The 26,932-nt window shown below is 36.7% G+C and overlaps 1 protein-coding gene and 1 long non-coding RNA gene across 3 annotated transcripts in view; one reads left to right on the forward strand and one right to left on the reverse strand.

Moving 5' to 3' along the window:
* LOC132673684 (uncharacterized) overlaps positions 1-3,320 on the reverse strand; it is a 120,744-nt gene extending 117,424 nt beyond the window's left edge. The window contains exons 1-2 of the long non-coding RNA XR_013557473.1: positions 3,145-3,320; positions 1,415-1,503 (exon numbers count right to left, since the gene is read on the reverse strand). This is a non-coding gene — a long non-coding RNA (uncharacterized LOC132673684). The remainder of the gene's footprint in view (positions 1-1,414; positions 1,504-3,144) is intronic.
* Positions 3,321-3,427: 107 nt separating this feature from the next.
* Positions 3,428-26,932, forward strand: part of DPYD (dihydropyrimidine dehydrogenase) — an 853,279-nt gene continuing 829,774 nt past the window's right edge. For both annotated transcript variants that reach the window (XM_060626444.3, XM_078451629.2), the window contains exon 1: positions 3,428-3,574. In XM_060626444.3, the coding sequence (XP_060482427.2) occupies positions 3,536-3,574 (39 nt within the window). In that variant the 5' untranslated portion in view covers positions 3,428-3,535. The remainder of the gene's footprint in view (positions 3,575-26,932) is intronic.

Below are 26,932 nucleotides of genomic sequence, written 5' to 3' on the forward strand. Positions count from 1 at the left end.
AGTCTCACGATTAAAGTCTCACTTTTTGGGAGAAAAGCACCTTCCAAGGAATATCTGGAAAAAAAAAAAAAAAGCTTAATGCTACGCTACAAGGGGAAAAAGAAAGCATATGGAAATCTGCATTTTTATTGTGTTTCTAAATTTGTGGTACTGTATAACTTTTCAGCAATGAAAGATGACTCATAAGTTTTCCTTCTGATTATAGTAATAATAATCATCATAATAATATTCATTCATGTAATATAAACTATTAGGCTGAAATGCATTTTCGTGAATTTGTACACTATTAGATGAGCTATTTCTCCAAAGCCTACAAAAAAATTAATGTGGAACACCTGATATTTGACTGTGCTTCCAGATGGAGGGACAGCTTGACAAATGCCATCATAATTTACAACTTTTAAAAAGTGTGGTGTGAATGCATTTGCAGTAAGCTTTAAACAGCTTGGATTATTTACAGGTACAACTGTGTTTAATGTGGAATTTCAATGGATTTAAAATATTATTAGATCAATCACTGATCACAGAATATAGGTGTGGCATGTGAGCAATATTATTAACTGGTTTAATTAAATATCTTAGAACAGGGTACATCTGTTTGGGGAGGTTGGGGTGTGATAAAAAAGCATTTGAACTTTGAATTTTGTATTTGATTACTGAGTGTCACTGAAGAAGCTCTCACCCTTGGAAAGACAGCTATTTTGAACTTATCCTATGGTGGGTTAAGAGAATAATAATTATAAAAAGCAAATATGGAAATAAAGTGTCTAACTCGTAAGGATAACTTGAATACTTATACCCATAAAACAACTAAAATATGGATTGCTAACTGATAAGACTTGCAGTAGAGTGCAATCTAAAAAAGCATATAAGTGTCTGTCTCTGGTGGTTAGAAATTGACTATTGAAGCTCTCAGGTTAAATTGGAGAAGGGATTATATATGGTATAATTATATATATGCATATATATATATCTCATTCATATTATAAATATGTTACCTATGTATGCATGCATTTACCTTTTTTCTTTCTTAAACATATGTGTCTGTATGTACAGACACATATAAATGTTACATACATTGTAATACTATCATTATACATAATATATATATTATTCATATATTATAATTTATGTATATTATATGATATCCCCAGGAGGACACAGATGACTTTGGAGGTAGCTAAGGTATGGCTGTAGGAAGATTCAGGAACATCTGACTTTGAAACATTATTTCATGAAAAGCAAAGTAGTTTGACATATTTTAAGTAGAAATTCATTGATATATATTGTGATTTACTTCTCAGGAGTAAGTGGGACATTGAGAAGAATACATGGTAAAGTGAAACTGAAGTTTCTGAAATGAACTGTTTAATGCATAAACCAACTTCAGGATCTACTATGTTCACTCACTCACCAATTATTCTTGGTCTCTTATGCTTCAGTCCTGGTCTAGGAGCTGACTATCCACTAGACAACAAGGTTTCTTTTCCTGAAGCTTACATTCTAAATGGAAGACTGATATTAAACAAGTCACACTTAAATAAATATGCAAATAAAATTTGATCAGGCTATGACAAAAAAGTAGGATGTCATAAAAGAGACAGGGTGGGTCTAATCTTGTTCATTGGGATAGTTCAGGGAAGCCCTCTCTGAGACCTAAAGGATGCTTAGAATGGGAAGAGTCCCCCAAGTGGAGGACGTGTGTAAAGGGAGGAGAAATGGTTGGAAGAAGGGAAGATTACTTCGTGAATGGTACATAAAGAGTCATGGCAAAAATGGCTATAGGTGAGGTTGGAGAAGGGCAGGGCGGGTTATTAAGATGTCACTAGGAAGTTTGTATTTACTGAGTGCAATGCAAACCACTGAAGGATTTATTCATTCTGTTTGTGTGTGCGTGTGTGTGATGAGTCAATACTTTTTAAAACTCAGTCTAGAGTGGAGAGGGGTAAGGTATGAGTAGAAGAGTGGAATACCACTGGACCTTGGTGGATGGAGTGAAGGTGGAGAAATGAAGACACATTCCAAGATCCTTTAGGAGGTCGAAGTTTGAGAGCTTGGGGATGAATAAAATGTTTGAGAAAACATGATTTTACGGTTTCTATGTAACTTTCTAGTTTTTCTTAGCAGTACAATTTGATTCAAGAAAATGTATCCATTCTCTGTCTAGTAAATTCCAGGCTCTGGAAGGTAATCTAATGGTTTGTTTAAAGAAGTCTTCCCAAATCACTCAAGGTAGTGAGCATTTACACCCCAGTTACCCTTTTCCATTTCTCTTATCTTCTAAGCAGACATCACTGTTTCTTACTATTTTGCTACTTGCTTACTAGGAGTATAATCTTCGTGAGAGTGAGGTATTTCTCACTCTAGAAATATAATCTAGAAGACGGATTATATCCAGAGTACCTAACAATGGGTACATTGGAACTGTTCAATAAATATTTGTTGAATGAAATGATGAATGAACTAATGAAAGAATAACGATATGGAGGAAATACTTGAATCCAAGGTGCTCACAATCTAGCCAAGAGGATTAAGAAGGATGGTAAAAACCTTACTAAAGTAAGCAGGTAGAGTTATGGGAGAAGAGAGGAGGAGGATGTATTTATCTAACCGGGAGAACAGAGGGAGGTCTGGAGACAGATATACTCAAAGATGAATGTTTTCTGGATTGAGACCATCTCTCAATGGAAATCACTCCCCTCTCTCCAGCAAGCTCTATAACAAAACATAAAGCACTCTTCAAAGGAGCTTCACATTTTAGAAATATATATCTACATATATTTAAGGAGTCGTTAGAATGGATTGTCCTGCAAAGATACAACCTTGATTTTGTACCACCTACATCACTTACAGCACTTATTACTTGCCACTTCTGGCTGTAGAAATTTTGCACCTCTCCCTCCCTGGGTCCTCTGATAACCATGTCTCCGCTCGTACTCCCGGGTTTTGTCCACTGTCGGAAGACCCGCGCCCTTGCCTCCTCCCGCCTTCTGATAGATGAATAGAGGAACGTTTAGTACCTCATCCCTGAGGAGTTCCAGAAGATGCAGCTGCCCATAAGCTAATGTTTCTGCACCTTGCGGGATTCGTGAGGAAGCAAAAGAAAAGGAGCAATTTGTTACTTAGAGCGCCAATTGCCTTTACCTTTAATCCTGTGGGTCTCTAACATCTGGCCCCAGCCTACCAAGCTCAGGCTTTAACAGTTTACAGAGCAAAGGTCAGTCCCGGGTGCGAGTTCTCGCTCCCTCCCTTCCTTCCGCCTGTGGAAGGAAAACAAGCCTCCAGCGTGGGGGATGGGCCGGGCTGCTTTCCCCGTCGTTCCACGGGCAGTGCGGGGCGCCTGGAGCCGCGAGGCCGAGCCCGCAGCCCCGCCCCAGGGGCGTGGCCTCCCAGCGCCAGCCCCGCCCCCTCGCCGCGGACCCTCCGCTTCCTATTTACTCGGTAGCTCCGGCTTCCCGTCACTTCGCTTTCTGACTGGAGCTTGAGGACGCTAGGAGGGTCTGTCACTAGGAGACTTCAGGCTGTAAACACTGCCATGGCCCCTGTGCTTAGCAAGGACTCGGCGGACATCGAGGTACCGACTGCGCGCCGGGTCGCCAAGGGCGGGAGGTGGGGGGCCCAGCCGGTGGGTGCTGGGGAGGCCGCGGCAGTCGCTCGGGAAAGAGTGGGAGACCGGGGAAACTTTGCCTCCGTGGGAGGCCTGCGGGCGAGGTAGAGGAGCAGGGAGCCAGAACACGGGCACGGGCAGCGGGGGACAGAAGTGGAAGGGTCCCGCGACTGGAGGGGGTGCCTTTTGGGTTGGGACCTGGCTGTTTACTTCGGAGGGGATTAAGGAAGCTTGTCTTGTCTTGCCCTGAATGGTGTGACTAAGAAGCACAAGAGTTCCAGTGAGGTGGACTCTGGAGGATAGCAGCTCCCATTTCCCACCCAGTCTACCCAGGCACTTTCTCCTTTCTCCACCCCTATGCATTTCAGGGCACCTGTTTGCTGCCCCCACCTCCAATTGCTGAATCCTAAATATATGCAAAGGTGGGCTATAGAAATAAAGGAGATCTGTGTGTCAGCTCTTCTAGCGTCCCTGCTAGCCATAGTAATGCTTCAATGCTTATGAAATTATTTAACATAGGGAGGAATGGAACAAACTGTTGAGAACACGAAAAATGCAGTGTTATCAGAAAAACATAAACAAGCTGTATTTTTCTCTCCTCTCAAGAGTTTTTGATTCTCTTTTCCACTCTGTTTCTGTAACAATTTCATCTTTCTTCCTGTGAAGAAGGTCCTACCTGAAATGACATGACCGTTTCCTTTAAATTCTTCCTAAGACCTTTGTGTTTGACATGAGAAGGATTTAATTTTAAACAGTGATTTTTAGACATACCCAATTCAGCGTTTGTGAGCTAAGATAAACTGCTTTTTAGTATTTTGTTGTGTTTTAAGGCTTTTCTTTATTTGAGTCTCCCTGTCCCATAAAATGTGTGTATATGTGTGTACGTGTATGTTTTCTCTCTTTTTTTTTTTTATAAATGACAAATTTTTCTTTCCTCAGTCCTTTTCAGTGGCTTAAATAAAAGTTTAAAACCACCTGTTTGCAGAATAGCTGCTGATGCCACATTTTTCCTCTGTCATTGAAGTAACTTTGTGTTCTATTGGGAGATGGTAGTAATGTTTTCTTCCAACTCCATACATTGGTTTGGGAAAAATCCATTTTAGTAATAAGAGTCAAATTATATTGTAGTGACCTCTCTGGTTAATTTACTTGTGGTTTCTCTTGTGGATAGTTTACTATTTCATATTGATCAGTAAGATATATTTAACCCAATATTTATTCATGTGTGCACAAGGTGAAGGATACTCGATTTATGTCACTGTCAAAGCCCTTTTTGGTCCTTATTACTTTGATTTAACCAAATCATTTTTTTTAAACTAAGCTAAGTAGCAAACTTTTGACAGCATTCAGGCAGTACTGATTTTAGAAAGGAGAGTGTCAGGGGGCAGGTGGCCTTTGGCTTTTAGAATGGTATGTTATTTGCTTAACTGATTTCTTTCTCTGTATTTCTCTTGCAATTGTCTTGGAAATCAGTTCTTAACCACAGAACACTAAGGAAAAGATGCCAGTGAAACATTAAATTACTAGCTTAATCTCATATGTTGTTTGAACTAAGACCCGTTTGAGAAGTCCACGCCCTTACACTCACCTCAGTCTAACCTTAGTCTGTGGGGTTAATCTGCCTGATATTACTTACAATTTAGAACAGTGGTATTCAAGGCTTTTCAGGTTTTATGCAGTTCATATATGCAGCACATTTTAATCAGTAACCACTTCCATTATACATAGTATCTTCCTTTTCTCTCAAAGTAATACCTGTGATTCATGAGTTATAGTACCACCAGAGAGCATGAAATTAATCATTAAAATATAATGCAGTGAAGAAAAATACATTAAGCCTAAAGGAACACATTTAAGCATAGATGTCTCAGTTGATCCTGTTGATTCACCAAAGTTCATTTTTGTTTGAAGAATCAGAATGAATTATGAAAGCTCAGTTTTCTATCAAATTTGAATGCGTACATTGGGTTTCCTTTCCTTGAATGAATTCATTAAGACCATTGTCTAGAGACTGATCTGACTGTGACCATTGCTTTAGTCTCAAGTACATGGAGTAATCTTAAAAAAAATCAGTATGGAACAAAATACAGGTTCACTTGATAAATGTGAAAAGAACAGAAGGTGATGGTGACAACCCACTATAATAGTGATTTAACTTTCACCATAAGCTACCTACAGAATCTCAGGTTTCAGTGAGGCAGCCAAGAAATATCTCTATTTCTGAAGAAAAAAAGTTACTGAGGTAAAGTTGCCTTGTGTGTTCACTCCATAATGTCTAGCCTTAATTAAGTATCACATCAGGGTTTGAAGGATTGGGAGCATGAAAAACAATCAGAATGTCACCAAACCCCAAAAATGGAATATTTCAGGCTGAAAGATAAAGCACAACAATGATGCATTAGTAAGTAATAGATATTAGGCAATAGAACCTAGCTCATATACTCAAAAATTGTTGTCACTATGGTAATTGTAGAAGCAGCATGAGAAGTGAAGTTGTTTTGTTTTGTTTTGTTTTCCCTGATACATAAATGTGATTCAGACCCTGGGATCTGGAGCTAACTGGGTTGAGGTCTAGTTTAGTTCTTTTAAACTGTGACTTTAGGAGGGTTACTTGGCTTCTCTGAGTCATATTTTCATAACCTGTTAAATAAAGAAAATTATAATAGGAAATATAATAAACAAATGTCACAAGTTGACATATTCTTGTTAGGAAAAAGGACAAATATTAAAAAATAAAAGTATGAACAAATATCTTAGGAAAATCCCTGCCAATGAAATAATTAGTATTCTAAAATCATTAACGGTAGCTATGTGCTTTTGAAAGTCATCTTACTTTATGGGATTACATTTTGAACAAAGCTGAATTTTGTCAAGGATGACTTTTGAATACAAATTCTCCTGGGAAGGTTTCAGAGAAGGTGAATACCCAATACTGGTCACTTACCCTGACTTCAGCGGTACCTTCACAGTACTTCATTTAGTTTGAATTGATAACCAGTATAATGCCAATATCTGTTCATTTAAAAGCAAGTAAGAATAATTTTAGAAAAATGTAATTTTGTTCAGTGTCCTGTTCCTCTCCACTGACATGGATAATTAAGAGTAGACTATAGAAGTATAATTAAAAGAAAATGTATGCAGCTACAGGAAACCTTTAACTTTTTGAATAATAGTAATTTTGGTAAATATTTACAGCCAAACTCAAATGCTACCTACCACTCTAATGCTTTCACAATCACAAGTCAAGGTCCATTCCTTGAATTATCAGTTAGTGAGTGTTTCACATTTACCCTGAATCAGAAGGGATTTCAGTCCATTGTGTACAGAATCATAGTGCATTTCAAGTCAAACAGAAATAGTTTCTGAATTACTTATACTCTAGCTTCCATTCATTTGAGAATTTTCTATGCTTATTAATTAAGAAAATAAGTTACTAAAATCATGGACTTGGAAAATGGGAGGATAAAGGAAACAACTGGGAGAAAAGTACATTTTTAAGAAGCATTTTGAAAAAAGGGAAGGCAGGGGTTATGAATTAATTGGTAGAGGTGGGAGAAAATATTTCGGAATACCCTCTATCATAACTGTTTTTGTCCCTGGGAAGGGGAAGGGTTATGGATCCAAAGGAGAGAATAAAGATTCAACTTTGCAGAAGCTATGGATTATTTATTTATTTATTTAAACTTTTATGTTTTTTTTATTCAGTGTATAAATGACAGTTCTTTCTTGTCTCCTTTCTTGTATTGATTAGGCACCACTAATCTAAGGAAGTGCTATCTCGACTTGCTAAAGCTTTTAATTTTTTTTAAAGTTTTTAAATTTTAAACCTGTTCTGTGAGTTTGAATTGTTAAAAATATGCTTGTCCTCCCTATTTTAAACTGTCCTGTCGACCGTACTCAAAGTATTTCTCCTTTCTAAGAAATTAAGCTGGGCAGTAAAAATGTGTTTGATTGTGTGATTTGGGAAGATACTTCATTCCAAATGATAGCTCCTTGTAGTTTTTTTTTTAAAGGAGAGAATAAATTTATTATTATTATTATTATTATTATTATATGAAATTTATTGTCAAATTGGTTTCCATACAACACCCAGTGCTCATCCCAAAAGATGCTCTCTTCAATGCCCATCACCTTCAATACCCTCCCCTCCCCTCCCTCCCACCCCCCATCAACCCTCAGTTTGTTCTCAGTTTTTAAGAGTCTCTTATGCTTTGGCTCTCAGCTCTTTGTAGTTTTAAGGTGTATTTCTAGAGTTAAGCATGGCCAGATGTATATACTTCAGTATAGTTTTTTAAAAGAAATTATACCTCCTGCACGTGAATTCAGTGACCAATTTAGTAGTTTAATTAAAAACTGTGAGGTTAATGACTAATGACGACTCTATCACTAGGGAATTTTTTACGTTGGATCTGCTTAATCTTAATCATAGCAGATAGTGTTGTAAAAATATGTTGGAATTCAGTAGCCTTCTTTCTTACATTCTGGAAGAAAAATTCAGTTTTGGAAAGCTGAACATTTGCAATAAGGAATTGATAAGAATATGAAAAAGATCTAGGGCCAAAATCCTGAGAAAACTGGATATCTTTAAGCAATCATCTTTCCTTAACTATTTGAATACAGCATTTTACCAAACTCTGTATATAAACAGGCAAGAATCCAAGAGCTGAAAAATAGACCTTACTGTAAAGGTAAACCTATCTGATCATTGTGGGAGAATTTTTAATAAGCATAAATTTGTTATAAAATTAAAAACACTAAAATTAAAGACAATGAGACTGAAATAAATAAAGTTATAAAATAATATGACAAAGAAAATATGATGAGATTTGTTATGGTCCAGGCTTTAAGTGAAGCTAACGAGGATATTGAAAAGTAGGATTGGCCAACTTATTTTTCTCCCTCTTAGCTGTCTACAATGACAAATAGGAATAGAAACCTGCAGTCCTTAAAACTGTAAGAAAATTTCAACATCATTTATACCCTGCCTTAATTTAAAAATATTTTATAAGGCATTCTAAGATTATAAATTTATATATAGTCAAGATTTTGATTTTCAAATGTGACATGTTTACCTTCAGGACTTCATTTGCTCTTAATCCTCTATATCAAAACAGAAAGTGTTTTTTGGCCTCAAACATCAATAGTGTGGTCATTCACAGATAACCTGGAGCCAGGAATACCACTAAGATAACTCTTAATAGGATTGTATATTTCCTATGGTTTATAATTATTTCTTCTTCCATTGCTTGTAATTAAAATGTTATGCTAGTAGGTGTGAACTCATTGTATTACTTTTCTTTTAGAATGTTCACTACAGATATCTACTTATTGATATAGGAACTCAGTACGTTTATTTAAAGTTATTTATTTTGTATTTCACAAAATCAAACCTCAATTCATGGTAAAAAAGAAAACATTGTATTAAACAGGCCTGGGTTCTAATCCTGATTCTCTCATTTTTTTTTTTTTTTTAATTTTTGTGATTGTGATCAGTTCTTTCCTGAACTATCATTTCTTTTTCTGTCAATTGGATTTATGCTTCATTATTTCATGCAATAGTTGTAATGATTAACTGGTGTCATATACATATAATGCCTCAGATAGCATCTTTCACATAAAATATGTATTTTTAAAATATTAGTAGTTCTGGGGTGCCTGGGTGGCTCTGGTCGGTTGAGCGTCTGATTTCGGCTCAGGTCATAATTTTGCAGTCTGTGAGTTCAAGCCCTGCATTGGACTCTGGGCTGACAGCTCAGAGCTTGGAGCCTGCTTCTGATTCTGTGTCCCCTGCTGTCTCTGCCCCTCCCCAACTCGTACTCTGTCTCTCTGTCTCTCAAAAATAAATATTAAAAAAAAATACCAGGTACTTCTTTCAAACATCATTATTGCATATATCATGTGTCTTATGTAAATGTCATTTGGCTGGAATTTTGTTCAACTCCAAAAATTAACAAGTGATATTGAAGCCTGTTAAAATATGTGAAAGAGGGGGGAGTTAATGAAGTTAAAAGAATTATGAGGATATATTTTGCAGATATATTTTATAAGAAAGTTCCTTAATTTTGTCAATATTACCGGTGAGAAGGGGGAGTTTCTGAAATTCAGATCAAATTAAAGAGACCCAGTTCATTTTGCTTTTTACTTCTATTTTAAAAATATGTTTAACACCCTCTGCATTGCTAGCCCTCTGGTGTAAATTGAAGGAGATTCAAAGGAAGTATGTGGCATCGGTTTTGTCTATATGGGATTATCTACATCTACTCCACTAGGGACTAAGACTCAAATCCAAGGCTGACCTCCCCAACCCTTATTATTTTACTGCAGTGTACATATGGATTGATTTTTCAGTGTTTTTCCGAGCATTTTTAGACTCTCTCAGGACCAATGTATTGGTGAAAATTATTTCTTGGTATTCTGAACGATATATAGAAGGGATTTAGTATTATCCTTTTCTGAAAAGAAATCTCTACACAATTATTTTTTAAAAAAGCCCAAGTCATATCTGTTTGTACAAACTGGACTAAGCTTATAATGTCTCTAAGCAAGTATATTAGCTTCAAAGAAAGTTTTTTTTCTAGACTTCTGAGCATCCCTGTATTTGTTCATTAAAACTTTTTTGACTACTAGGAAAGAAAGAATTGGAGATCAACCTATTTTGCACCAGGAAAATGTAAAATGTGCTCTTTCTGAAAGATGACTCAAATATTAAACTTTTTAATATTAGGTTATGATAATTTTATTTCATTGAGAATTTCAGCTTGGTTGTGTAAAAGCATTCTCACTATCCTCTACCTTTATCATAATAATTAAAGAGACAATCTGTGTCCTTACCTCCCAGGTGCTTGGAAATTGATATTATGAGTGCTTATGAATGTCCCCTTGAGGCACTGCTGACTGGGCCACTTTGAAGAAAAATCTCTTCATCAATAATGAAGCCCTGAGGGCCACTTCTCAGGGGACCCACACAAAATTACATGTCAACTCCAGGCCTGATTTATACAGATGGTGCTCCTGGATGGAGCCCTGACTGCACCTCCTCTTCTCCCATATTTTATTACCCACCACCCTGCGAATCCTCTCCACTGCCCTTCCCCCACTTACACTTCTCTCTCCAAACTTCATCCCCTAATTTTCAACTTGTTTTACCTGCCCACAATGGATTTACCTAACTAGATTTTTTTTGTTGAATCTTTGTGAAATCCTCTGAATGGTATTAAAAATTGACTATAGCAGCATGTTAAAACTTTAAAAATGTTAGTTTGATGTAAAAGCCATGTGAAAATCTTCAAAACAATAGAAGAGAATGTGTATTTACTGTATGTTAATTAATATAAGTGTTCTGGAATACGGGACAGGCCTGCAGATATGTTTGCTCTACATGTTGGGCCCCTTGCTCTCTGACCTTGTGGAAATCATTCAACCACTTTGAAAGAGTTTGCTGACTTCTCAATGAGTTTGCTATTGATCAGTCTTTTAAGGATGGTTTGTAATAAAATACGGCAATGGTGAAATTGTTTGGAAATGTGACCTGCTGAGTGATCATGTTGAGGAAATGCAGACGTGGTGTTGTCATAGCTACTGTATTTTACATGCTAGGCAGGATTAAGTATACCATTTATACCGACTCTATGGAATTGATATACTTAATGATTTTTAAACTTTCTTCATGCTTGCCTGCTTCCTTTTCTTTTTCAATCAAACAAATGAGTTAAATCTAAATCTGTCCTGAGCACACAAAGTCCAATCCTTCTATATATTGGTGGAGTTTTGTCAGGGTGATATGGAATTTATAAATTCATATTTTGTGTCTCTTGGATGGTGTTATCCTTAACTAGAAATTGCAGCTAGAGATTCCAAATAAGGAGTTGAGACTCTCTTAGTTTCTCCAGTGTGTTTGTTGATTGATAACTGTCAGTGGAAATCAGAGTATAAATTTTGGGGTTTCTAGCCCATAGGGAATGTAAGTTACCTTCCTCTGACTCCTTGTACCTGTTCCACAGTGACCTCAAAGCTTTGAGAACTTTTCTTTCAGTTATGTTTTCATGATAAATATTGGGGAGTACAGAGTAGAATGCTTGATTAAAATGCTCATACTTCAAAGAAAGCTATTTAGTTCTCACAGATTGCAGGAGTTAAATAATAGCATAACAGCTTTCACAGCAAGATGCTTTTTTGGGGGTTAACTTTTATTAATTTTTTTTTCATTCCTCTGATTAAATTTTATTTATTTATGTATTTAAATTTATTTGAGAGAGAGAGAGAGAGAGAGTGGGGGAGGGGGTAGAGGGAAAGAGAGCATCTTAAGCAGGCTCCACACTCAGCACGGAGCCCAATGTGGGGCTTGATCCCATGCCCTAAGGATCATAACCTGAGCCGAAATCAAGAGTTGGAGTCAACTGAATGAGCCACCCAGGCACCCATACTGTGATTTGATTTTTAGAATTATTTTGCATGATCATTACAGAAAGAAAAATGCCAAAAAGAGTGAATTGAAGCCCTCAAACATACATAGTCACACCACCTAAAATAGCCCTGCTCAATGATTTAATACTTTTCTTTTCTATGCGTAAGGAATTTTTTCCTAAACAGTTTTAATCATATTCAGTTTATATTTGTTTTCTTCTCCATTCAGAACTATTTCCTCACGTTCATACTAACTTTTAAAATAGTTTTAAATACTCTTTCCATAATTTGGCTATTGTTGAAAGTGCTGCTATAAACATTGGGGTACAAATGCCCCTATGCATCACCACTCCTGTATACTTTGGGTGGATTCCTCGCAGTTCTTTGGAAAGAGCCTAAATGTCCATCAATGGACGAATGGATAAAGAAGATGTGTTTTATATATGTAATGGAATATTACTTGGCAATGAGAAAGAATGAAATCTGGCCATTTGCAGCAATGTGGATTGAAGTGGAGGGTATTATGCTAAGTGAAATAAGCCAAGCACAGAAAGACAGATACTATATGTTTTCACTCCTTTGTGGATCTTGAGAAACTTAACAGAAGACCATTGGGGAGGGGTAGGGGGGAAAAAGTTAAAGAAATGGAGGGAGGCAAACCATAAGAGACTCTTAAGGACTGATAACAAACTAAGGGTAGATGGGGGGTGAGGGAGAGGGGAAAGTGGTTGATGGGCATTGAGGAGAGCACTTGTTGGGATGAGCACTGGGTATTGTATGGAAACCAATTTGACTATAAATTATATTTAATAAAATAAAATGAAATAAAATGAAATAAAATGAAATAAATAAAATAAAATAAAATAAAATAAAATAAAATAAAATAAGTTTTAAATAGCACTGTAAGATTCCACGCAGTGGAGATACCAAAATTTATTCAAGCCTCTCCTTTATTATCAGATAATTACTTTGTTTTTAGTAATAGTTATTTATAATGCTTCAATAACTTTTTTCCTTAAGACATTTTGCCTAGAATACACTTGAAAGGGTTGGCTTCATTGATATGTAGTGCATTTCAGTTTGCCTTTTCCACCTACCTACATGATTGAACTGAATTGTGTGTGTGTGTGTGTGTGCGTGTGTGTGTGTGTGTGTGTGTTTTAAAGCATTTTTAAAAGGAAAAATGTCCCATTATTGGGTGCAAAGACAGAACGGAAAAAGTGGAATTGGAACCAATTACTAATTTGCCTCATCCCTCCACCACATTCAAGGTTAGAGAACATATAGGCATGTGAGCATAGTTTCCCTTGATGTGGATATGACTTCATTTGCACTCAGTGCTGATTTGATGCTTTATTCTAGATCATGGCTTGACTGCCTGATACTTTATTTTTTCTGCCAAGAGTGAGGTTGGGTTTCAGGTTATTTTAAATAGGTAAATCTCAGGTTTTTATCTTGAATGAATAAATATATGTAACACCAACTGCAGATGTTCCAATGTGTGACCACAAATGGAAACTTTTGTATTGTACCTTCCACCCTGTACCTCTCCCTCTCTTCAAACCACTCTAGCAGACCAGGTTCTCAGTGGATTCTTTCACCCTAGACCTCTATATCAGAAGTGTGTGTGTGTGTGTGTGTGTGTGTGTGTGTGTGTGTGTATGTATGTGTATACATACACATATACAGAAGCTTGTGTGTGTGTGTGCAATTTTTTCTCCTTTTTCTTATGGTTCTCAGGAAGAAGAGAGTGGTGAATGTAACTATTTACACTCAACACATTTTTCTCACAGAGACAAATTTAATAAAGCAAAACATTCTTCTAAGGTATGTTAACCAAGCTAGCTTTGATTCATGCTACATTTTAAAGCTAAAATTTGCTAGTAACCTGAGCTCTGAACATTGGTATGTTTAAGTCTCTTTTTTGAAAGAGATAAAAACATATGCAGAAGTTTCTTACATGATCCATGAAAATCACCACCTATGACACCTCCATCCCAGGCTAGACAGTAATAAATGTTTATTCTTTATACATGTTTAAGATCACATTGTTAAAGGATTCAAGAGGGAAATTATCAATTGTAAGTGTGACTATTTTAAGGATTTGAAATATTTTTGAGTTGTATACCTATTTATACATCTGTTATCAGTGTATTAATGTATATGAAATGGTATCCTTTTCAACATTAAAATTATTTTTAATTATTTAGTGGACAGTTGTGTGAAAACTATCTGATTTTATTTCGTATTTGTTTGAATATTCGTTAATTTGAATATCTTTCCCACATTTTAAAGGGGCTTGGAGTTTCTTTTATTTATTTATTCATTTACTTATTTGTTTTTTATTTTACTTTATTTACTTTTTTATTTTTTTCAATATATGCAATTTATTGTCAGATTGGTTTCCATACAACACCCAGTGCTCATCCCAAAAGGTGCCCTCCTCAATACCCGTCACCCATCCTCCCCTCCCTCCTACCCCCCATCAACCCTCAGTTTGTTCTCAGTTTTTAAGAGTCTCTTATGCTTTGGCTCTCTCCCACTCTAACCTCTTTTTTTTTTCCTTCCCCTTCCCCATGGGTTTCTGTTAAGTTTCTCAGGATCCACATAAGATCCTGTTTCACTATGATATGTTGTGCAGAAGATCGATTCAAGTTACGTCTGAAGGGAGTTCCCTGTGCTTCTTGGATTTCAATGCCTTTTTCCTTCCCCAGATCAGGGAAGTTCTCAGCTATTATTTCTTCAAGTACACCTTCAGCACCTTTCCCTCTCTCTTCCTCCTCTGGAATACCAATTATGCATAGATTATTTCTCTTTAGTGCATCACTTAGTTCTCTAATTTTCCCCTCATACTCCTGGATTTTTTTATCTCTCTTTTTCTCAGCTTCTTCTTTTTCCATAATTTTATCTTCTAGTTCACCTATTGTCTCTCTGCCTCTTCAATTCGAGCCGTGGTTGTCTCCATTTTATTTTGCAGCTCATTAATAGCATTTTTAGCTCCTCCTGGCTGTTCCTTAGTCCCTTGATCTCTGTAGCAATAGATTCTCTGCTGTCCTTTATACTGTTTTCAAGCCCAGTGATTAATTTTATGACTATTATTCTAAATTCACTTTCTGTTATATTGTTTAAATCCTTTTTGATCAGTTCTTTAGCTGTTATTATTTCCTGGACGTTTTTTTTGAGGGGAATTCTTCCGTTTGGTCATTTTGGATAGTCCCTGGAGTGGTGGGGAACTTCCTGGCACTTCCCCTGTGCTGTCTTGAATAACTTACGTTGGTGGGCGGGGCCGCAGTCAGACCTGATGTCTTTCCCAGCCCACCGCTGGGGCCACAGTCAGACTGGTGTGTGTCGTCTCATTCCCTCTCGTAGGGGTGGGATTCACTGTGGGGTGGCATGGCCCTTCTGGGCTACTTGCACCCTGCCAGGCTTGTGGTGCTGGGGATCTGGTGTATTAGCTGGGGTGGATCGGCAAGGTGCACAGGGGCAGGAGGGGAAGGCACCGCTCACTTTTCCTTCGGATCTGGAGATCCACTTCGGGAGGGGCCCTGTGGCACTGGGAGGGAGTCAGACCCCTGTCGCCGGAGGGGTGGATCTGCAGAAGCACAGCGTTGGGTGTTTGTGGTGCAAGCAAGTTCCCTGACAGGAACCATTCCCTTTGGGATTTTGGCTGGGGGATGGGCGAGGGAGATGGAGCTGGTGAGCACCTTTGTTCCCCGCCAAGCTGTGCTCTGTAGTCTGGGGCTCAACAACTCTCCCTCCCCTTGTCCTCCAGCCTTCCCGCTCTCCGAGCAGAGCTGTTAGCTTATAACCTCCCAGATGTTAAGTCCCGCTTGCTGTCAGAACACACTCCGTCCAGCCCCTCTGCTTTTGCAAGCCAGACTTGGGGGCTCTGCTTGGCCGGCGGGCTGCCCCTCTGCCCCCGCTCCCTCCCGCTCCCTCCCACCAATAGTGCGCACCGCTCCTCCGCCCTTCCTACCCTCTTCTGTGGGCCTCTCGTCTGTGCTTGGCTCCGGAGACAAGCCTAGCTGTAGTCTTCTGGCAGTTTTCTGGGTTATTTAGGCAGGTGTAGGTGGAATCTAAGTGATCAGCAGGACGCGGTGAGCCCAGTGTCCTCCTATGCTGCCATTTCCCCAGGTCTCCTGGAGTTTCTTTTAAACAATGTGCTTTAACGGAATTTTAGTGTAAGAGTAAAATAAGAGAAAAATATAAATAGAAATACAAATAAGAAAAGTAGAAATATCTTCCAACAAAGTGAGTTTAGAGGGAACACACTTCAACATAATAAGAGCCTTGTATGAAAAACCCTCAGCTGACATCATAGTCCATGGTGAAGAGCTGAAAACTTTTTTTAAAGATGAGGAACAAGACAAAATGGTCCCTTCTGACCACTTTTATTTGATAGTACTGGAAGTCCTACCTGCAGTAATCAGAGAAGAAAGAAAGAAAGGGAAGGAATCTAAATTGGTAAGAAGTAAAACTGTCATTATATGCAGATGGTGTGATGCTAAATATGGAAAACTCTAAAGACTACACCAAAAAACTCTTAGAACAAATGAATTCAGTGAAAGTGCAAGATACAAAATTAATACACAGAAATCTGTTGTTTTCAATATACTAATAATGAAGTAGCAGGTGGGGAAATTAAGAAAACAACCCCATTTAAAAATAACATCAAAAAGAATAAAATACCTAGAAATAAATTTAACCAAGGAGATGAACAATCTGCATTCTGAAAACTATAAGGCATTTATGAAATAAATTGAAGATGAGACAAATAAATAGAAAGATAGACCATGCTCATGGATTAGAAGAATATTGTTGAAATGTCTTTATTACCATAAGCCATCTACAGATTCAACTCTTTCAAGATACCAATAATATTTTCCACAGAAATAGAACAAATAATCATAAAATTTGTATGGAAACACAAAAGATCCTGAAGCAATCTTAAGAAAAAGTAAAATAAAGCTGGAGGTATCACAATTCTAGTGTTCAAGCTATATTTCAAAGCTGTAGTGACAAAAACAGTATGCTGCTGGCACAAAAATAGACATTTAGATCAATGAAACAGAGTACCCAGAAATAAAAACCACATTTGTATGGTCAATTAATCTATGACAAAAAGAGGCAAGAATACAAAATGGGGAAAAGACAATCTCTTCAATAAATGGTGATGAGATACCTGGACTCTATAAACTGGACCATACAGTTTTCTACTACCATACACAAAAATAACATCAAAATTGTTAAAGACCTAAATGTAGGACCTGAAGCCATAAAATTCTTAAAAGAAAACATAGGCAGTTATCTCTTGGACATTGGCCTTAGCAATATTTTTCTGGATCTGTCTCTTCAGGAAACAAAACAAAAGTAAAAATAAACAATTGGGGACTACATCAAACTAAAAAAAGCTTTTGCACAGCAAAGGAAACCATCAACAAAATGAGAAGGCAACCCACTAAATGGAAGAGGTATTTGCAAATGATATACTTGATAAGAGATTAATATCCAAAATATACATACTCATATAATTGGACACCAGAAATACAAATAATCAATTTAAAAATGGGGAGAGGACCTGAATATTCATTTCCCCAAAGAAAAAATACAAATGGCCAACAGATACCTGAAAAGATACTCAGCATTACTAATCATTGGGGAAATGCAAGTCAAAACCACAGTGAGCTATCAGAATAACTAGAATAACACACAGTCAGAATAACTAGTACCAAAAAGACAAAAAAGTGTTGGTGAGGACGTGGAGAAAAGAATGGATGTGCACTGTTGGTGGGACTGTGAATTGGTCTAGCCTCAAAAAATTAAAAATAGAAATCCCATATGATCCAATAATTCCACTTCTGAGTATTTATCCAAAGAAAATGAAAACACTAACATGAAAATATATATGAACCCCTATGTTCATTGCAGCATTATTTACAATAGAAAATTATGGAAGCAATCCAAGTGTCTGTTGACAGATAAATGGATCATGAAAATGCGGTGTATATACACATAATGGAATATTACTTACCCACGGAAAAGAACTAAATCTTGCCATTTGCAACAATGTGGATGGACCTAGAGGGTATTATGCTAAGTGAAAGAAGTAAGTCAGACTGAAAAATACAAGCACCATATCATTTCACTTTATATGTAGATCCAAGAAAACAAAACTAATGAACAAACAAAAAACAGACTTATAAATACAGAGAAAAAACTGGTGGCTTCCAGGGTGGGGCGGAGAGGGGATAGGCAAGATAGGTGAAGGGGATTAAGAGGTACAAACTTCCAGTTACAAAATAAATTATTCATGGGGAAGAAAACTACAGCATGGGAATACAGTCAATAATATGGTAATAATGTTATATGATGATAAATGATAAGTATACTTTCATGGTGAGCATTTCATAATGTACATAATTATTGAATCACTATTTTGTACATCTGAAATTATATAATATGGTAAGTCAATTATATTTCAGTAATAAAGTACACGCACATACAAAAGAAAAGTAGAAATATCACAGATTTTAAGAAACTTAGATGCTAATGAATTATAAAATCACAAAATCAATACTCTTTTGGAAACATATTATCCACTTAAACTAACTTCAGGCAAATTCAGAAGCAGCAATGGACTAGTAGACTTGATCTATTATGGTATTTATTATAATGTAGTATATAATGGATCATTATTGTTTGTTTCAATTAAAATTAAAGTGTAGCACAGATTAGTGATTAAGAATGTACACTCTGGGGGCTCCTGGATGTCTCAGTCGGTTAAATGTCTGACTCTTGATATTGGCTCAGGTCATGATCTCACAGTTTGTGGGTTTGAGCCCTGCATCAGGCTCTGCACTGTCAGTGCAGAACCTGCTTGGGGTTCTTTCTCTCCCTCTCTCTTCTCCTTTCCTCTCCCACCTCCCCCAAAATGAACAAATAAACTTAAAAAAGAGTGTAGACTCTGGAATTAAAGTGCTAATGTCCATCATATCCTAGCTGTGCCACATCCTAGTTTTTGACATTGGCAAGTAACTCCAATTTTCCATGTTTTTATTTCCTCATCTGTACAATGGGGACAGTAAAATTACCTATATCATAGGATTGTTGTATGATTGAAGGAAATACTACATACTCATCATTTTTAATAGGCTCAGCAAATACGCAATTAACACTAAATATTAAAATGCTAATGTTGCTGGGTGAACTGGGGAGACCCCATGCCTCGAGGCTTTGACCCAGTCTACTCCAAAGATGTCGCTGAAGGCTCTTGGTCTCCTCACGAGAAAGAATTTAGGGGCAGACAAAACATAGAGGATAGCAACATGTTCAGGAAAGTTTATTAAAATGAAGGTACACTCTTGAGATAGAGTGAGACAGAGAGTGCTGTGGGTGCTGGGGTTTGGGTTTCTATCTTTCATTGATGGTTGTTAACAAGGAGGTGGGGATTTCTTGGAAGTAGGGTTTCGTGCCTTTCCTACCTTGCTTGGTCCTGGCTTTCTGGCCTACTTTGTCAGCCATCTTGGGCCTGTTTCCTTTGATCCAGCTTCTTGTGCCTTTGTTTTGGAGTGCTACCAGGATAGGCTTCTGACTTTCCCCGTAGCTGGCCATTACTTCCTCTTTGCTGGCCTCCATACATCCTGTTAGAGTCTAACTGCCTCTAATACTAATAATGGCTACCAATTACCTTTTTGACTCCAATGGGCTATCTCTTTGATTATCTTCTATTTTGATGTTTTAAACACAGAAGTTTAACTTTTTTGTATATTCAAAAATGCATATTAATTTCTTACTATGTGCTAGACACTAGTCTAGATTTTAGAAATATGCCTACAAACAAGACAAAAGATTTCTGCTCTCAGTAAAATTACATTGCAGTATAGAAATAAAAGGCAGTAAAAATTTCAAACTGTATGGTAATTTCAGTAGTATCATGAGCTTTGGTAAAAGTAAATCAGAATAATCTGATGCAGAATGACTGGTGGGGCCCCCCTTATTTGGCCAGTCAGAGAAGGCCTCCTCGTGGAGGTGACATTTGTACTTAAACCTGAAGTACCAGAAGGAGTCTGCCATAGCTTTTGAGAACAAAGAATGAAAATTAAAGAGGTGGGATTGGGGGCGCCTGGGTGGCTCAGTCGGTTGAGCGTCCGACTTCAGCTCAGGTCACGATCTCACGGTTCGTGAGTTCGAGCCCCGCGTCAGGCTCTGGGCTGATGGCTCAGAGCCTGGAGCCTGCTTCCGATTCTGTGTCTCCCTCTCTCTCTGACCCTCCCCCATTCATGCTCTGTCTCTCTCTGTCTCAAAAATAAATAAACATTAAAAAAAAATTAAAAAAAAAATAAAGAGGTGGGATTGAACTTTATCTGAGGGGCAAAAAGAAATAACAGATGTATGAGATACAAGTGTTGTTTAATGACATTAAGTTTGAAATCCCTATTAGATACCAAAGTAAAGATATCAAGTAGTCAACTGGAAATAAGTATCTGAGGTTAATAAAGAAATCATAGCTAGAGATGGAAATTGGGGAATTAGTGATACAAAAATGATGTGTAAAATCCTGGGGCTGAGTAAAATCACTAAGAGACAGTGTAGCTAGACAAGGAGTTGGAGATTTAGGAGGTTAGAAGAAGGAAAAGTAGCCAGGAGGCTGTGGTATCACAGAAACCAAGGAAGGAGGAAAGAGGTGGTATAGTCAACTCTCTACATTGCTGTTGAGAGGGTAAAATGAGGGCATGAAAGTTTCCTTTTAATTCAGTAACATGGAGAAATTATGAATTTAATAATAACTATTGGAGAAAGAGGCCCAATTTGGATAGATTGAGAAAGGAACAGGAGATAGAGAAGTGAGACAGTGACACTAGAAATTTCTGGGGTAAAGTTTCACTCTAAAGAGGAACACGGAAATTGGGAAGTAGCTGGAAAGGGAGAATAGAGCATGGACATATACTAATGGAAAGAGATCCAATAGAAAGAGACACCACTGTTGAAGGACATAGAAGGGATAATTACCTGTATAAAGAGATTCTTTTGGTGAAGGGGAATAGGATTGATAATATAAGCATTAGAGTCAGATGTATGTCAGAGGCGTGCTATAGTGGGTGGTAGGAAGAAGAGGGAGTTCCCATCTGACAGTTTTTAGTTTCTCAATAAGAGTGTGAGGCAATAGCATTAACAGAGGGTAAGAGGAAAACAGGATATAAATTTTAAGAACGGATGAAAGTATGAATAAACTTTCTGGAAAGTGGGAGAATGAAAGTAAAAAGAAATTATAGTAGGATTGTTAGGCAAGTTTGTTTTCCAATTGAAATTTGTTAAGAAATTAACATGAATGTGATTGTGGATTCTTCTAGCCACTTTTAAAAAAATGTTTATTTATTTTAGAGAGAGAGAGAGAGAGAGAGAGAGAACAAGCGAGCAGGTGAGGGGCAGAGAGAGAAGGGGACAGAGGATCCAAAGCAGGCTCTGTGCTTACAGCAGAGAGCCTGATGTGAGGTTTGAACTCTCAAACCATGAGATAACAAATGGCCTGAGCTTAAGTCGGCTGCTTAACCAATTGAGCCACCCAAGCTCCCCTCTTCTAGCCACTTTTAACTGCTTGGGTTCAGACAGAGTAGTTAATTGGGTTAAGATTTACTTGGGCAATAACGTTGGTGTGAGAGAAGGAATAGAATTAAGGTGTTGTGAAGAAGTCATAGTGGTGGATCATGGAATCTAATGTGAAGGAAGTCAGGATAGGAAAATGAGTAGTGAGAATGCCAGATGTGATGTGCTCAATGGGTTCGTGGACTCAATAAAGTCAAAGAGTTGTTGGAAGGTGGGAGAGTATGAAGGTGGAAGAGGTGAAGATTAGAGTGGTGTGTTTGAAATAAAGCTTTTGGAGATGGTGTGATAACTAATAATAAAAAGGTCAAGAATATAACCAGGAGAGAGGGTGTCTGTGGTGGTGTGGAAGGAAAAAAAATATTGGTGGTGAGATGGTTGAGTAAGGAGCAGATGCTGGATGGTCCAGGTGGCTGCTGAAGTCACCAAGATTGCTGTAAAGAACAGTGGGGTGTGAAACAGAGAACTTGATTTAAATTCTGAGTTTGGATAGAGGGTGGTGTGGTGACCAAGGAATTGATGGATAACAAGAGCACAGGTATAAGGAATAGAGCACAGAGGAAAGATGATGTGAAGATATATGAGGAAAGACAGCTATGTGATTACAAAGGGAGAGGTTAGAATAATGTCTCTCTAAGCCAAGGAATGAATGCTGGGGATTTCCAGCAAACACTGGAACCTTGAAGTGACAATGAAGGATTTTCCCCTATGGGTTTTAGAAGGCATATGGCTTGGTTGACACCTTGATTTCATACGTCTGTCTTCCAGAACTGTAAGATAATATATTTCTGTTGTTTTAAGGTACCCGATTTGTGATATTTTTTTTTATGGCAGCCCTAGTAAGCAAATACAGATTTTGGTTTTCAATTGCAAAGAAGGTGTAATATTTGTGGAAGGGAAGAGAGGAAAGGAGGGAAGATAGTTCAGATGTAAGGATAGTAAGGCTGGTGATATCTAACATTTGTAAGAGAAGAGACCTTTATTACATTCAAATTCATAGTTTAAGGAAGTAATTAGGGTTAAATGTCATATTTTAAAGAGTTCTAAATATGCTATTTAAGTCCTAGTTCTGGCACTTTTTAGTTTTGTGAACTTAAGTTGATTTCCCCATCAATGAAATAGAGATCATGATTCTTTTCCTATCTACCTCATAGTGCTTTGTTTGGAACAAATGAATTGAGAATAAATGCAAGTGTAAGCTGGTATTATCATAAAGTTGTTTAACTTATAGACATGTATGGTTCTTATTTGAAAGGAAAAGATGTTTATTATCAAATATGGCAAAGAACTATATAGATAATTTTTAAAATCCACAATAACATTGAATATATTTTTTCCAAAGCTTAGGTTACCATTTAATTTTGTAAGTAATTATTAAGTACTTGCTGTATCCTAGGCACTACATTAAGTATATGTGGGGACTGGCTAGAAAGATAAATGTGTCTCTCCTGAATGAGCTTATGATATCAGGATGGAAGATGAGGCAAATTCACAAATAACTATATATCAAGATAGAAAGTAAAGAGTGCTTTGGGGTGATGGTTCAGAATTATGGTGTTAGAATTAAAGTCTACATGTTGTAAATTCAGATTCATGAAGCTTAATGATTTACTTTTACAGTGTTATTTTGATATTATTTAATAAATAATAAAGAAACTCATGTAACTTTTGTTGCAGTCTCCTCCCACCTTCACTTTGATCTCTAGTAATTCAAGGACCAAAAATGAGTTAGGTGTCTCTCTTTAGAGACAGGAGGAGGAGGGCTGCTCTGGCTGAAATGGGTCAGGTGTAAGATAGGTGTAAGTATAGGGGCTCGTAGAGTTAGGTTAAAGAGGGATGAATGTGAGTCTGTGCACTCACAACATTTTTTTCCTCTTTTGCTTTACTTGTGAACCTGTTTCCAGCCTTACAAAAATGCATCAGTTTCAGAAATGTTGAAACCAAGGGCATATAAAGGTTAAACGGTTTGATTAGAGTCAGTAGTGAATTGGAAACTAAAAACTGTGAATATGAACCCAATTTTACATTGCTGTTTATTCAGACATTAAAATACATGACAAGAAAATGAGGAATCAAAGAAGTATGGGAATGGAAGTCCTTCAAATGTTACCTCATTTTTTCCCACTGTATGCATTCACAAAATTTCTCAATAAGATATTTTATAATGGATTCTTCAAGGAGTCCTTCACATGTGTAAATGAACTAAGGTATGAATGGCTTCTAATCCACAAACCAGATGGTTGCAGTGGAGGGAGCTGATGAGATATCATCAATCACTTCTCAATATGATGTCAACTGACCAGTTTTGACCTTTTCCAGGCTACTTTGACCTCTGACAGGACATATTATTTGTTGGAAAAATTAGGAAAAAGAAATAGGCACAATGGGCTAAAAGGCTAGAGTTGGTTTGGGGTATATATATATATATACATATATATATATATATATTTCCTTCTATAGTTTCTGTACATTTAGGTATGTGTTATAAACCTGATTCACTGAGGACATTTTACATTCTACTGTGTAACAATAATATCACTGTCAAGACAACCAGTTCATATTCGAGGATTAAAAATGTAATTAAAGGGTATATCTATGACTAATTCATATTAACTTAAATTAAACCTTGCCCCTTTTACATTTTTAGTGCCATACAATTTTGAATTAATTATGTCATGGCAAATACTTAGAGGTGCACATTGTAGAATCATAATTTGCAGTGCAGTGTTCAATACAAAGCAGTTTGTCTAGTTCTCAGTTAATCTGAAAATGAAATAAATCAAGAATCTGTGTAATTATGTAGTTTATCAATTTTAAAATAGTATACCTGTGTAAAAACCTATGGCTTAAGTATATTTGATAGTTTGATAACTTACTTTTTGGGTCAATTTTTCTGGGGGAAAATTAAATTACATTGACTAGTTATAAAAGTTCATATGTTCTTACTGAAGCTCACCAGTGTCTTTTAATATTCATGGAAACTACTTTAGATTGATAAGGAGTTTTGAATTCCTTCCATTATTATTAAGGTGTTATCACTGAAACATTATGATTAGCTTACCTGCCCAGTGAATCATGTGGATCTCTGAATTATCCCATTGTTTTAATAATGGCATCTTTAAATGTTGTTTAATTTTTGTCAGTATAATGCAGTTTACTGCATTATAAATCAGTGTAATACGCAAAATAAAAAGAAAAAAATAAATTAAGAAGAGCTTTTAAGGAAAAGCAATGGTGCCCTTTACTATTCTTACCAGTGACACACTGGTAAACAACTAATTGGGAGTGAAGAGTAGGAAAGCCCTGATTCATAGTGTTTGCTAATTACCATGGGGTAAATATCTCCTCTGTGGCAGATTTTAAGCCCTGAAAATGTGGAGTTTGAAAGAGATATTAACTCTCAGCTCCCCAGAGCCCATTCGAGCTGGCTCTAGCACACCTTTGACTTCTCTGCACCCCTCCCCATCTTCTCCCAGCTCTTTTTTTTTTTTTTTTTTTTTTTTTTTAGAGGCAACACTTGTAGCTATTTCTGTTTTTAATTCCTCTACTAGTGCAATTTCACTTTGTATTTATCAGATTTTTGGATGTTTTCCTTTTTGTGTTTGGCAATTTGCCTAGCAGTTTTGGAAAAGTACACTTATTTTTAAAAGGACACTTGAGGTTTAAATTTTAACGCACTAAGTGGATTTCTGGTTTCCTCTCTTGTAGTTTAATTTAAATGACCTAATAATGTGCTTGAAAGTGAAAACAATGAATTGTAAGCTACTACTAAGAAAAGTTTACCAAGGAATATTTTTAAAAAGATATAATTGATCCTAAACATATTGCTATGTTAATGATAGAATTAGTTTAATAAACATGAGACATTTCCACAGCCTTGCCTATGTTAGATATTATTTTACTAGACTAATTTATTTTGCCTGTTTCAAGCTTCTGGTTGTAATGGAAGCTTTACTTTGGAATTGATGCACAAATTCTAAGAAACACCATTTAAATATTTTTTTAAGTTATCAAATGGTTCATCCAGTTCCATAATCTGTATTTTTAGGATGGTTAAATTAAGCTTTAATTAAAAAAAATTTTTTTTATTCTTTCCCATAAAAATATGTGATGTTCATTGTAACAAATTTTAAGGTAAAAGAAATCTGAGATACTGCATTCTTTGTGATATCATTAAACAAATTGTATCTAGTCCTTTGAGTTTTTATTTCACTTCATAGTAAATACTACAAGAGATCTGTTAATCATCTAGCCTTTGCTTCCTTAAATCTTGGCGTGTAAATAGCACAAATGTTGCTCAAAATCAATCCTGTTATGTAATTATGTAGCAAACTTGTTAATTTCCATCACAGAATGTCTTCCATTAAGTCAAATTATCTTCTATGCCAGCACAATAACCTTAATTACAGCCTAATATCTATCATCCTCGAGAAAAATGTTTATACCTTTGAACAAGTTTAAGTGCCAGTAAGGCTTATAGAAAGTATGGATCTATATAGTGATGGGAAGTGCCTTTTATCAAACACCTGGAAGTTATTACAGTTATTTAGATTGAAATAGGGAATAATAGCTGATTGTTTCCTAGTGGTATGCCCTATTTAAGGATAGTATTAAAAGGTAAATGGTTCTGTTTAGTATGCTTCTTTTACAAAATATTCTATGAATAAAGTAATAAAGAAATCTCACTAGAAGGTGAATGCTACTAATTTAATGAAATTATTACTCATTGCACAGCAATGTAATTCTGCTTAAAATTTATTTTCAGTATGAATCTGTAAAAGGACAGCTGAAGTGTAAGAAGCTTTGTATTGAAAGTGATGGTGATAATTTACTCATCTTGAGATTAAGAGTATTTTAATGCAATGGAAAACTTTTAATGCTTACAGAATTATTTCAAATATAGTAATCTTTCCTGTGGAAATAAAAGAAATCTAGCTTTATCCAATAAATCTGAAACACTGAACTTCTGAACTGTTATGCCTCTTTTAGATATGGTTTCCAACCAGAAGTAGGGTCAGAGGTGATGTGAACTAGTGGATAATTCAAAATATTTGAGAGTACCTTCATAGTAGCATTTGTATGAATGTGGTGATGTAATGGAGTAAGGAGTCTGTCCTGATTTTTTTTTCAAAATTTTTTTTTTAACGTTTTTATTTATTTTTGAGACAGAGAGAGACAGAGCATGAACAGGGGAGGGTCAGAGAGAGGGAGACACAGAATCTGAAACAGGCTCCAGGTTCTGAGCTGTCAGCACAGAGCCCGACGCGGGGCTCGAACTCACGGACCGTGAGATCGTGACCTGAGCCGAAGTCGGCCGCTTAA

This window comes from Panthera onca, chromosome C1 (genome assembly GCF_046562875.1).
Source record: "Panthera onca isolate mPanOnc1 chromosome C1, mPanOnc1 haplotype 2, whole genome shotgun sequence".
NCBI lineage: Eukaryota > Metazoa > Chordata > Mammalia > Carnivora > Felidae > Panthera > Panthera onca.